Source organism: Macrosteles quadrilineatus, unplaced genomic scaffold (genome assembly GCF_028750875.1).
Source record: "Macrosteles quadrilineatus isolate MER2022 unplaced genomic scaffold, UCM_ALF_1.0 Scaffold_1__1_contigs__length_201487025, whole genome shotgun sequence".
NCBI classification, from domain to species: domain Eukaryota; kingdom Metazoa; phylum Arthropoda; class Insecta; order Hemiptera; family Cicadellidae; genus Macrosteles; species Macrosteles quadrilineatus.
The window spans coordinates 2,379,536-2,393,236 of record NW_026542594.1 but is presented as its reverse complement, the minus strand read 5'-3'; the positions used below and the strand labels follow the sequence as shown (position 1 = coordinate 2,393,236).

The 13,701-nt window shown below is 35.5% G+C and overlaps 1 protein-coding gene across 2 annotated transcripts in view; it reads right to left on the bottom strand.

Annotated features, from left to right (window-relative positions):
* Positions 1-13,701, bottom strand: part of LOC129005787 (protein Spindly-like) — a 200,894-nt gene that overhangs the window by 30,712 nt on the left and 156,481 nt on the right. For both annotated transcript variants that reach the window (XM_054434891.1, XM_054434820.1), the window contains exon 5: positions 3,294-3,455. In XM_054434891.1, the coding sequence (XP_054290866.1) occupies positions 3,294-3,455 (162 nt within the window). The remainder of the gene's footprint in view (positions 1-3,293; positions 3,456-13,701) is intronic.

Below are 13,701 nucleotides of genomic sequence, written 5' to 3'. Positions count from 1 at the left end.
TGTGACTTCTCGAGACCTAATTTTTACCTTGTCTGTTTTGCCTGTGTTTTTAACTTGTCTCTCCTTTGTAGGTGATGTTCACCAAAGTTGTTTTCATGTATTTTCTCCAAAGCTGTTATACCTAAGTCGTATGCTTGATATCAGTTGACAGTTCAGAGAAATATCTAGATTCTTACGATATTAGCTCTCCTGGTAGATTGTGAGCTTCAAGTCCACTTACTGTAGGTCTTATTTTAGCTTCTCTTCTTCTTGGCTCTTTTGTCCCCACATGCTGTTCAGAAAAAGCCAACAAGGTCTCACGGAACTCCTGTGAAGCTACGTGGACTTTGAAACAGTATGGGATTCCATGTACCCGCTTTTGGAATGTGCTACATATCTGTTATGCCTCGCCCATGTGTAAATCCTCCAAAGGACATCATTGGACTACCAATCTTCGTTCTATGTACATTGCACATATCCGTCCATGTATCAGACCAAGAGCTTTTTTGTCACCTCACAGTACAGTTAAGAACCCTTTCTTTGTAACCACCGAACCTAAATGACAAGTCCATAAATGGGAGAACAGCCAATAGCTCACTGAGCCACTGGGCCTTGTGCCTGGAACCTGGCAAGGTATGATTGTTTGAACAATATTTTTTATTAATTAGCTCAAATATTTATTTTTATTGATTTACAAAGAGATATGCCATACGCCCACTGACATTTGTAACCAATTAAAACTAATGCAATGGGTAACTTACTGGAAGTTATGTTAACAAATATCAAGAAATAATATGTTTAACACGACAGCTAATGTAATCTCTAACAATCTATTTATTAATATTAGTTAAAAACTCGTTAATATATAGTTTGTACTTTTTCCATTTCGTTTTGTCATGAGAGCCGAAGCCCCCTGACTGCATACCCGGTACCTATCCTTTAGGACATACCCGGGCCCCATGATGTAGGCCGAAGCTTACGCATCAACCTTTAGCACATCATGGGCGGATGACTTAAGGTCATCAGGCTCGCCGGCTGCCGAAGCAGACCCTTCGGAGAGAGGGTTGCCCCTCAATCCTAACCAGGGATTCCGGCTGCTTGTTTAAGCGTCACTCCACCTGGGTTCCACTAGGTCGAGACCTAGAGGTCCATGGTAGAGCGCCCCGACGCATTTAGTGCAAGCAACACTCGGGACCTATCTAATCCCTGACAGGCAGAACCCGCCATCAATAGCCAGGAGGAAGGGGACCATCAGCACGCTGACGGGGGGAACCCCAACCTCCCATTTACACCGCTGCCCGATCGAGGCCTTACCCATTGCTGGGAAACCAGAGATAACCAGAGCGATAGATCCCCAGATACCACTGGCGGGCTCGGACCCAGCACCCGATCTACTTCGTTTGCCCGTCAGACCCAACATCACTGCCAGGCCATCAGGGTTTCCCAAAAGGAGGCAGGTATAGAAGTGGGACCCACCCGGATGAACCTATCCACCAGAGGTGGCGACACCCTTGACTCAATTGAGGTTCCGGGAAGAACCCCCCACACTCAAGATAACCATACCGTCCGTGCTCAGAGACAGGGATTGGTTTGCATAAGTACCTACAAACCGTTGCCCTCACACTGCGGAAAGTTACGTTGCCCTTGAGTGTCCCCGTGAGCTGCGGGTACTTGCCCGTTTTCACCTCCAGGAAAGGTTACTTCCAAAGTCGAGTTATATAGTTTGTACTGCATAAACACGTCATCCGTACCTTACTGTGGGTCGATCACTTCAATCGCGGCTATCTGGCGGCACAGCGCGGTGGCGGCAGCGTCGCCGAGGCTCGGACTCCCGTCTAGTTGGGCCGTTCCCCTGCCCATGGATATATCGGAATCCTATACTTATATATATGAAAGTGTTCAGAAAGACATGCTCTACAACCTTTAGAGGAAGTGTTTTTCGATTTTCCTTCGAACAAAAAAACTACGGCAGAAAAACTAAAATATCAGCTTAAACATTTGCTCAATTTCATTATTTATCATTTAGTTTTGAAGAAACTATTGGATTTATCGCAAAAGTGTAAAGGAACTTTATTCTAGACAATTTATTAAGGAATACAACGAATTTAAGATTATTGTAATCGGATAAGCCATATAGGATATATGAGTGTTTTAGTAAAACCATAGACAAAAAGAATTAAATATAGACCGCTAGCTGTGCTGCAGTTACCATAGGTTCTGGCGCACACCGCTTGGAGCACCACGGTAGTTACGGCGTACGCGCTACGTAAACTACAGCGGTGTGCGCCGGAACCTATGGTAACCATGACAACCGCAGCACGGCTGACAGTCTATATTTAATTCTTTTTGTCTATGGTAAAACCTTGCAATTCCTGACTTTGAGGGGGGGGTGGGGGGGAAAGCACCGGGGGGATTTTAGGGGACTTTTGGTAAAATGTACATCTTTATGTGTACTATCCAGTAGTATATAGTTTTGCTTGTCACTAATTTGTTCCGACATTGGTTGTTTTTGTGTCTTTATTGACTGGGCTATTTGTTTTTTCAGGTAATTTAATAAAACGTACGATGCTGATCTAGAAGTTATTTAAAAAAGTTTATGTTTTAAATACAAAATGGCGAATACCTGGTAAGAGAAGCGTTATCGAAAAAAAAATTATGTTCTAGATTTTTTCTTTCTTTTCCCAGAGCTTGACCTTTTTACTTATGGAATACCCCGTGTATACATTTTAAAATATTATTTTTAACTTCCAATTTCAGGCATGAACCAACTTTATAGCATGCATAATGAAACCTATTACTACGATTTTATTTTTAATAGATTTAGCCTGCAATCTGATTCTCGTTGCAAGTATCTGCACAAATACCATAAATAACGGTACAATTCTGCACTTAGTAGTGGAGAGTAGCGAGTGGTGTCACTGGATAGAAGAGGAGTTGTTCTTCGTTTTGATATACACATAGTTATTATTTCCTTTGGGATAATTTTTTCCAGTTTTTTTATGGAGTTTGTAATTGTGTTTCAAACAAATCAAAGTTTTGATATGTCACATGTAAGGTACCCTTATTATGATTAAACTTAAATAGGCCTAAATAACATGATAATCCCTTTCCTGTAAAAAATATTGCAGAAGTCATAGTCAATTAGTTGTTTATGAAATGTACCTACATACCAAAATATGTCACAAACAATCAATATGAATCAAAATATTTATTTAGTTGCATAAAATTAAATAAAACAAGTATTCAACATCAGTTTCCTTGATCTATTTATTAGTTTACAACAAATCATACCAAAGTCTTATACCTATACCAACCTCCAATTGTTCAATGTGCATTTCTAATCTATTGAGCAGCTCCTGGTCTGGCATTGCCATCACGTTGGAGTTGGGTTTTACAGCTTCCACTTCTCTACTCTCTTGTAAAAGCCTCTGAGATTGGAGTCGCTCCTCATCCAGTGACGATTCTAGACGTTTTATCTGAAAGGTTTGAATATTTTGTATGTGTACCATGCAATAGAATACAAGTGTAGTAATCAACACTGCTACCGAACTACTCCACCTCAAGTAAGTCAGGAAACGTCAGACAGTCACCCTGCAGAGAAGAAAAAAATCATCTAGTGGAGCTGTGATGACATCACTAAGACTTCAGAGATTTTTCAAAATTACAAACTATTGTAGAACATACGTCATACTAACTATGTTGATCTTGTGTATTGCCTTCCGGATTACTTCATGAATGTATACAAGAGGTTAAGTTACCTTGATTCTGTCCAAGTAATCCTTAAGTCGTCATTAGTGCGACCGGTTTCGATGTCTATGGCATCATTGTCAAGCTGAACGTAAAAATCGCTCCTAGGAGGTCGTCATGAGTCTTGAAAAACACGTAACACATAACACGTACACAAACAAAAAACGATAAAATGCATGGCCACACAACTAATTTACAACACGGCGGCGGGTACAGGGTGTAGGTCTAGACTGACGCCATGTCTTCCTCTCCCCACCTTCCCCCTCGAGTTATCAGCTGTTGATAATATTTCGTCGATGTTTAAAGCTGTCTCGTAAATTATATTTGATTCAAATGAGGATTTATCATTTAGGATGTGTTGGGGGTGTTTTTTGCTGGCCTTGTAAATTTCATATTCCTCAATAGTATCTAAAAATCTTCCTCTACCTTTATGGGATCGTAGAACTTCTAGATTGGTGTTGATATCTGTATATTCGTGGTTGTTATTAATCAAATGTTCAGCAAATGCGGAGTAGGTTGGTTAACAGATGGTTTCGGGAGATGTTCTTTAAAACGTGTTTTAAATGGGCGTGAAGTCTGACCAATATAAAAGCTTGGACAACTGTCACAATTCAGTTTGTATACACCTGAATTTTCTGTTTGATCGTCACGGTTTGTTTTCTTATCTTTTAATACTGATGAAAGTTTATTCGAAGTTTTAAATGAAACAATAACTTGGTTTTTGGACATTTCTCTGCTTAATGTATGGTTGAGATAGCTGCCAAATTCGGTAGAAACGTATTTCGGTCTGTCTAAGGTTGTTTTTATGCGGCTATTTTTGTTCTTATGTTTCAAGATTAGTTTGTCGATGATATTGCTCCTGTAACCGTTAGCTATTGCAATATATTTAATGGTATTGACCTCTTCGTTGTAGTTTTCTTCAGACATCGGGATTGATAGTAATCTATTAACAAAACTGTGATAAGCTGCCAATTTCTGGTTTTGCGGATGATGTGAACTATTATGGATGGTCTGGTGTGTGGTTGTAGGTTTTCTATAGATTTTAAAAACAAGTTTGTTTTTGTCAGAACATCTTGAGATACTAAGGTCTAGAAAATTCAGTGTTTTATTGCTTTCGGTTTCGAGAGTAAACTTTATGTTTTTATGTAAGCTGTTCAAGTAAGTTAGTAAGTAGCATTCCCAACTGCCTCTTTGTGCCATTAAACAGGACAATAGTGTCGTCTACATAACGATAATAAAATACCATTTTTTCTCTCAGACGGTTTTTATCAGACCATAAATGTTTATTCTCAAGGTCGTTTAAATATATCTCTGCTAATATGGATGATAACGGAGAACCCATCGCTAACCCTTCTTTTTGCAAAAATATTTTGTCTTCAAACTGGAAATAATTCTGTTTCATAATAGTTTCGGTGAGTCTTATGAGATCGTTTACTGCTTCTTTGCATAAAGATGAGTTTGTTAATAAGTTCTTTTCGAGTATTGAAAGGGTTTCATTTACTGGTACATTTGTGTACAGATTAACTACATCGAATGATGCTAAAATGTAGCTATCTTTTAGTGTAACATGATTTATCATATCTACAAGATCAGTACTATTTTTTAGACTAAAACTTTTGTCAAATTTGACCTCGCGTCGTATTATGGAGTCCAATTTCTTTGCAACTTTGTATCCTGGGGATGGAATGAAATTTAGAAGTGGCCTTATGGGTATGTCCGGCTTATGAATTTTGGGTAACCCTCTAAAAATAGGAGCCTGTGGGTTGGTTACTTTTAGACTTTTCATCTCAGTTTTTGTTAGTAGCTTTGTGCTAGAATTAATTTGTTTATTAATTTCTTCAGAATATTTGACTGTCGGGTCTTTGCTCATTTGGTTTATGTCATTAGCCTCAAAAAATGCGTAGACTTTGTTTAAGTAGTCACGTTTGGGAAGAATAACTATCGAGTTTCCTTTATCAGCTTTGCAAATCACGGCATGGTTCTCCGCGACTTTATCTCTAATGCGTGTAGCTACTTTCCTCAGTGACCTATGTTTGACATGTTCAGCCCTGTCAAATTGACTACCTGCTACATTCCTGGCTTTTTTAACAATTGTGGCTCAAACTAATGTTCTGGAATTTTCGTCTTTTAATATTTTTATAGCGGATTCAGAATGTAAAATTTCAGAAACCAGGGACTTTTTTCTGCCATTAGAAAAATTAAAATTAAGTCCTTTATTTAGTAGAGCAATTTCGTCGTCATTAAATTCAATGTTCGTACTGAGATGAAAAGTCTAAAAGTAACCAACCCACAGGCTCCTATTTTTAGAGGGTTACCCAAAATTCATAAGCCGGACATACCCATAAGGCCACATCTAAATTTCATTCCATCCCCAGGATACAAAGTTGCAAAGAAATTGGACTCCATAATACGACGCGAGGTCAAATTTGACAAAAGTTTTAGTCTAAAAAATAGTACTGATCTTGTAGATATGATAAATCATGTTACACTAAAAGATAGCTACATTTTAGCATCATTCGATGTAGTTAATCTGTACACAAATGTACCAGTAAATGAAACCCTTTCAATACTCGAAAAGAACTTATTAACAAACTCATCTTTATGCAAAGAAGCAGTAAACGATCTCATAAGACTCACCGAAACTATTATGAAACAGAATTATTTCCAGTTTGAAGACAAAATATTTTTGCAAAAAGAAGGGTTAGCGATGGGTTCTCCGTTATCATCCATATTAGCAGAGATATATTTAAACGACCTTGAGAATAAACATTTATGGTCTGATAAAAACCGTCTGAGAGAAAAAAAAGAGACAGTTGGGAATGCTACTAACTTACTTGAACAGCTTACATAAAAACATAAAGTTTACTCTCGAAACCGAAAGCAATAAAACACTGAATTTTCTAGACCTTAGTATCTCAAGATGTTCTGACAAAAACAAACTTGTTTTTAAAATCTATAGAAAACCTACAACCACACACCAGACCATCCATAATAGTTCACATCATCCGCAAAACCAGAAATTGGCAGCTTATCACAGTTTTGTTAATAGATTACTATCAATCCCGATGTCTGAAGAAAACTACAACGAAGAGGTCAATACCATTAAATATATTGCAATAGCTAACGGTTACAGGAGCAATATCATCGACAAACTAATCTTGAAACATAAGAACAAAAATAGCCGCATAAAAACAACCTTAGACAGACCGAAATACGTTTCTACCGAATTTGGCAGCTATCTCAACCATACATTAAGCAGAGAAATGTCCAAAAACCAAGTTATTGTTTCATTTAAAACTTCGAATAAACTTTCATCAGTATTAAAAGATAAGAAAACAAACCGTGACGATCAAACAGAAAATTCAGGTGTATACAAACTGAATTGTGACAGTTGTCCAAGCTTTTATATTGGTCAGACTTCACGCCTATTTAAAACACGTTTTAAAGAACATCTCCCGAAACCATCTGTTAACCAACCTACTCCGCATTTGCTGAACATTTGATTAATAACAACCACGAATATACAGATATCAACACCAATCTAGAAGTTCTACGATCCCATAAAGGTAGAGGAAGATTTTTAGATACTATTGAGGAATACGAAATTTACAAGGCCGGCAAAAAACACCCCCAACACATCCTAAATGATAAATCCTCATTTGAATCAAATATAATTTACGAGACAGCTTTAAACATCGACGAAATATTATCAACAGCTGATAACTCGAGGGGGAAGGTGGGGAGAGGAAGACATGGCGTCAGTCTAGACCTACACCCTGTACCCGCCGCCGTGTTGTAAATTAGTTGTGTGGCCATGCATTTTATCGTTTTTTGTTTGTGTACGTGTTATGTGTTACGTGTTTTTCAAGACTCATGACGACCTCCTAGGAGCGATTTTTACGTTCAGCTTGACAATGATGCCATAGACATCGAAACCGGTCGCACTAATGACGACCTAAGGATTACTTGGACAGAATCAAGGTAACTTAACCTCTTGTATACATAACTATGTTGACAAACCAAAACGTGAAAGTGCAATGCGTAGATTATTTCGATGATCTTCAAAAGCAAAGGTTTGTAGTAACTGACATTCCTTTTTTCTTTTTTGCGATCTAAACCTAGTAGTACGCATATTCTGCGTGTAACGGGATGAGTGAACGTGAGTGCAACAATGGGCGAGTCCACCCGCACATACCAGTGTCGCTGGTGAACACAATGTTATTTGTATAGGCAAATCCACCAAATCTCAGTTAACAACAATTATAACTTTTCGTCCATTAATTAATCAAAATCATTTTGGTAAAATTTGTGGTGGACTTCCAACAATTATCGATACATGGTAAATCCATCGTTCCTGTACAAAAAATCTTTAGTAAATTCATCTCTTTAAAATTATACACAATAGTTTAACCGATCAATGTTTGTTTTAAAAAATGTTTTCTTATTTGTTAGTAGGCCTATCATAAACAAAACGAAGCCAAAACTGAACTAATCTAACTTAACCTAATTGCTGCAGCACAGTGTAAAAGAGTCTTCTTAAAAATATCGTATGGCTTAAAATGATGATATATATATATATATATATATATACAAACGATAGACCTACTGTATTACAGTATTATATCACCTAAAAATGATTAACAATCCAATATATGTACATCTAACTAATGTATCTAAGTGATGATTTCTAATATCCATGATATTACACTTTGATCAGCTGTCCTGGTTACTAGGCAAATTTAACTTGTTTGTTTGTGTTATTCTGTAATGTTGGTTTTTACTTAAATAAAGCCTTAGAATTTGTAAAGGGTTTATTCATTATTTCAACAATTTATTTGAGTAAAAATATATCAAATGGAGAAAATATTAAAATGGCAACTTCTAGATATCAATCCGGATTCTCCAACAGCAAAAAAAGAATTTTCTCACTGGATTAAAACTTAATAGCTCAATAAGCACAATATCCCTTTCAGCGAAGAAATGTTTGTGCCTGAGCTTTATAAGTTGATTAGGCCTACTCTACACAAATTGAAATTCTTCTACTACCTTCTAGATGAGTCTGTCCAGGCAAAAGGTCACCATTCTTAGATTGCCATCTTATCATCCGGACCTACATCCGATCTAACTTATAGTTACAGTAGAACCTCTTTAATTTGAACTAATTGGGACCGGGGGTAGTTCGGGCGATTGAATGGTTCAGATTACAGATCATATTTTTGTTTTTATATAACAATAGCTAAAACAAGGCTAAAATGGATCGTAATTATTACGGGAAAAGTGAAAAATGCTTTATAAAATAAAATACAGTGTTTATTTAATAAAGTAGTAAACATAGTGGATAAAAAGTACTGTACATTACAATAGAAACAATTACGGTGCTTATATCAATAAATACAGTATACAATAAATAAATACTTTTCTATGTATAGAGTACAGCAATGATGCGTTCGGATTAGTAGACGTTCGGATTACAGGGGTTTGGATCAAAGAGGTTCTACTGTATTTGGCCTGATATAAAGGGCTACGTAGCAAGAAAAAATATGAAAATTAACTTTTCTCAAGTACAAACAATCACTAAAGAAAAGATCGCTAGTAAGGGCCCCGGGGATTTGTCCCACAAGTGTGAACATGTGAAGAAAGTTGAGGATGAATATATATTGAATGAAGGAGGACTCTACAACATTTGAGAATCTTTCATCATTTCACTGGTGAGTGATTCTGAAACGGATTCCAGAAATGATGACTCAGAAGATGGAATGAGTCGAGTAGAATAATTTATAAATAAAAAGCTTTATTAAAACAAACGTTTTTAAACGCACTAAAAAGTAGAAAATAATGTATAAATATGTTGAGAGTATAAATACTTGTAAGATTTAAAACGAAAAAAGTGGGGTGCGTGCAATTGATAATTTACAATTACCTTCACCTATTGAACTAATGTATTATTATCAATTAATTGCATGCACCCAACGTTTTTCGTTTTAAATCTTACAAGTATTTAGACTCTCTACATATTTATAAATTATTTTCTACTTTTTAGTGCGTTTAAAAACGTTTTGTTTTAAAAAAGCTTTTTATTTATAAATTATTTTCAACTTTTTAGTCTTTAATGTGTAAATATGTTAAATATATTTTATATGGCCTGTTAATATATAACCAAAACCTGATTATTATCTCTAATCAGATGTTTTATCTTGACTTTAAAATGCTTGTTTTATATTTTTAGAATATATCCGGAGCAGAACTTGTACCTCTTAACCTCTGCTCTTCGAACTGTCAAATTTAAGTATTTACAGCTGACTTAAATTAATTGATATGTTTACATTCTTTCAACATGTAAACATGGAAAATGTGGAAGCCCGTGGGGCGTATCCCAAAAGAAATATGAAAATTAAATGATATAATATTGCATTGTCATCCATTTGTGAGCTATGTTTCAAATTTCAAGTCTCTAGCTCATCGGGAACTTCGTTTAAGATTGATATCAAAATTTGTAGGAAAGCGACTAGCGAGCTAATAAAAACAAGCCCATGGGGCGTAGCCCAAGGGAAATATGAAAATTAAATTATATAATATTGCATTGTCATTCATTTGTGAGCTATGTTTCAAATTTCAAGTCTCTAGCTCATCGGGAAGTATCAAAATTTGCAAGAAAGCGAGTTAATAGAAACAAGCCCTTGGGGCGTAGCCCGAGGGAAATATGAAAATTAAATTATATAATATTGCATTGTCGTCCATTTGTGAGCTATGTTTCAAGTTTCAAGTCTCTAGCTTATCGGCAACTTAGTATAAAATCGATTACAAAATTTGTACCGGACAAGAAAGCGAGCTAATAAAAACGTTTTAAAAACTCCAGTAATCGTTGTGTTATATACTTTGCTTCTGTACTTGTTATATTAATCCATATGTTAATTATTTATTTACATTGTTCATACAATAACATTTACTTTCCAGTTATGAATAAACAGTTATGCAAGTTACAAGTGCTTATATTTATTAATTGGCGACGAGGATAAAAAAAAGAAAATACACTTTATTACCTTCAATTTATTACATTTTATTATTTAATTACTTATTTTTATTGTTCGTATCCACACTAGTAAACTACATAATGGAAATATTACAAAACATTGATTCAATAGCAGATTTGAAGAAAGTACGGGCTATTGTAAAATGCCAGATTACAAAGGCAGACAGAATGTTAGATGATGTATCCACCATACCAACAGAAGTTTTACAAAATAGAATGGATTTATTAGAAGAAAACTGTAAAAGATTTGAGCCGGTTCAACTGAAGATAGAATTGAAGTCAAAGGAAGAAGATGTTGATGAAGAAGTTAGATACAGAGTTGACATGAACTATATTACAAAGTAAAAGATCAGTTACAAATTAGAAAAACACAAATAGAACTAGAAAAAGATCTGCAACAAAGTAGTACGACCAACAGAAGTAATCATGTACCGTTCTCTTACTTCAACTATATCATTCACCCCTTTTCAAGGCGAAGAAACGTTCAAAAACTTCATCAGGCACTTAGAGATTTTTATGCATTTACATGGACATGGACAGCCCAGGGACAAGGTTTACACCCTTCTTCATGCCTTGTCTTCTACCCTACATCAGAAATGGTATGATTTCAAATTCAAATTCAAATAGTTTATTGCCATTAAGTATACATGTCATACAATAGGCCAGGTCAATGGAGATAATATACAATTCAAAGTACAATGTACAGAGTCAAGTGTAAATAGATGAACATGCTATACTAATAAACTAATAATACTGGGTTTTTGTACAAAAGTATTTGAGATGTATTGATAATGATGATAATAATACTGTTTATAGTTAAGCAAACAAGTTGGGTAAGTGCCTATAACAAAATAATTAAGGCTAAAATTGGTAGTAAGATACAGCTTAAAACTAAATAACAATAAATTGTTAAATAAAGTTCACAGAAATAACATTATTATGAAAGACTATTATATCACAGTTCATGAAACCATTATTACATACTTTAGAAACAATACCCTACTTAACAATTAGAATTTTACAGAAAATCATCATGTTTGAAAGATAAAAATTCCTCGATAGAGTAGATAACCTTTCTGTTCAAAAAATCGGTCAATACATTTTTCAGTGACTTAATAGGCAAGTTGCGTACATTTTCAGGGAGGGCATTGAAAAGTTTAAGTTGTAAATATTTATAGCTGCGCTGTGTTGAGGCCAGTCTTAATGATGGTAACTCTAAATTGTGATGGTAACTCTAGATTTGTGTGCGCCTGAGAACCCGCTGGATAAGACCTCCTCAGATCTGGTAAAGTTATCTGGTATAGATTATGTTGACCCTCAGCCGAGTACATGGGCACTGCAGCATAGATTTTTATCAAGAGTACAGGACCCATCAGAATCGGTAAAAATATATTCTGCTGAACTCCAAAAATTAACAACAGATTGTGATTTTTCATGTGAGAGTTGTGGGAAAACCATAGCTAACACACATTTACGCATGCAGTTCATCAGAGGAATTAAGGATGCTGATGTTAGAGCAAGGATACTACAAGAAAAAACAACTAGGTAAATCATTTCATGATGTTGTTAAATTGGCATCAGCAAAGGAACTAGCCAAAAATGAAAGTTCTCTGGTCAAAACATCAACAGATTTTACAAACAATACTGTTCACAAGATTGGAAACAAAAAATCGAACTGTATACCTATGAAATTTAAGCCTTCACCCTTTGACAAATTGAGAGGAAGATGCTACCGCTGCGGCTCACGGGACCATAGAGCCAACAACTGCAAGTTTGCTTCTGAAACGTGTCACAAATGCAAAATACCCCCGCCGCAGCAAACCTGCAGACTAAGCGAATTTCCATTTATCTGGCTGGATTTCTACAAAAATATACCCTGAAAATTGTCAGATTTATTTCCTTTTTAAAGTTTTTTATTAAAATGTTGATAGCTTAGTATGAAATAAACAAAATTACCAAATTTGATTAAAATATATCCATAAACTAGCAAACTACAACAGTTTATTTATTCTCCATAAAAATAATATGGGAATTTTAAATTTAAAGTTTTTTTTTAATTATCTCCATAACCGTTACGCCATAACACAACAACGCTTCAATATACAAAATTATTTCTTTTTTTAAGCTCTACAAAATGGCTGGAAAGAAATTATTGTGAAGTTTGATGTTTTTAGAGTCAAAAATGGGAAAAACCAATTTTTACCCCAAAAACCCCCTATAAACCCCTGTTCCCATAGTCCTATCATGCTGGTTCGCGAACTCGTTCAAATAAATGTAGGTTTACACGTTTCTACCAAATTTCAACAAAATCGGATAATTTTTGCTCAAGTTATCGCGCTAACGGACAAATATGTATATAAATATACATATATATCTATATAAATATATATATATATGTATATGAATTTGAACAGAGGGTGTTTCTGGCCTCTGGGGACCTCAAAACGAAAAAGTAAATCGGTCTCGGGTCCAGATCTTACCATGAGTACTACGGTAATAGCTTATTCCCTATATGGGAAATTCGCTAAAACAGGGTCACATAGCCAGTGTCTGTATGCAAGCAAAGGAAACATAAGTTCATCAGACTGAAGAAGATGAAAACGATAGTTGTCAAGAAGAAACTCATGAAATTTACAAATTGAACAATAGCAGTAGTGATAAAATACTTAGGCCTATTGATATTTTGATAGAGGGGAATAATCCAGTCCAGATGGAGGGATACAGGTTCAGCCATCAGCACGTTACCATATAATATGTTCGTGAAACTTAATACGAACAGAAGACTTTTTAATACACAGCTACGACTTAAAACATATACAGGTTAATTATTCAAGCCCCAAGGCATTTTTGTTTTGTTCAATGTTCATACAAAAGCCAGAGTTTTATGGGTAAACTCTATATTGTAGACAGTCACTTGGATCCTATTTTCGGTTGAGATTGGCTAC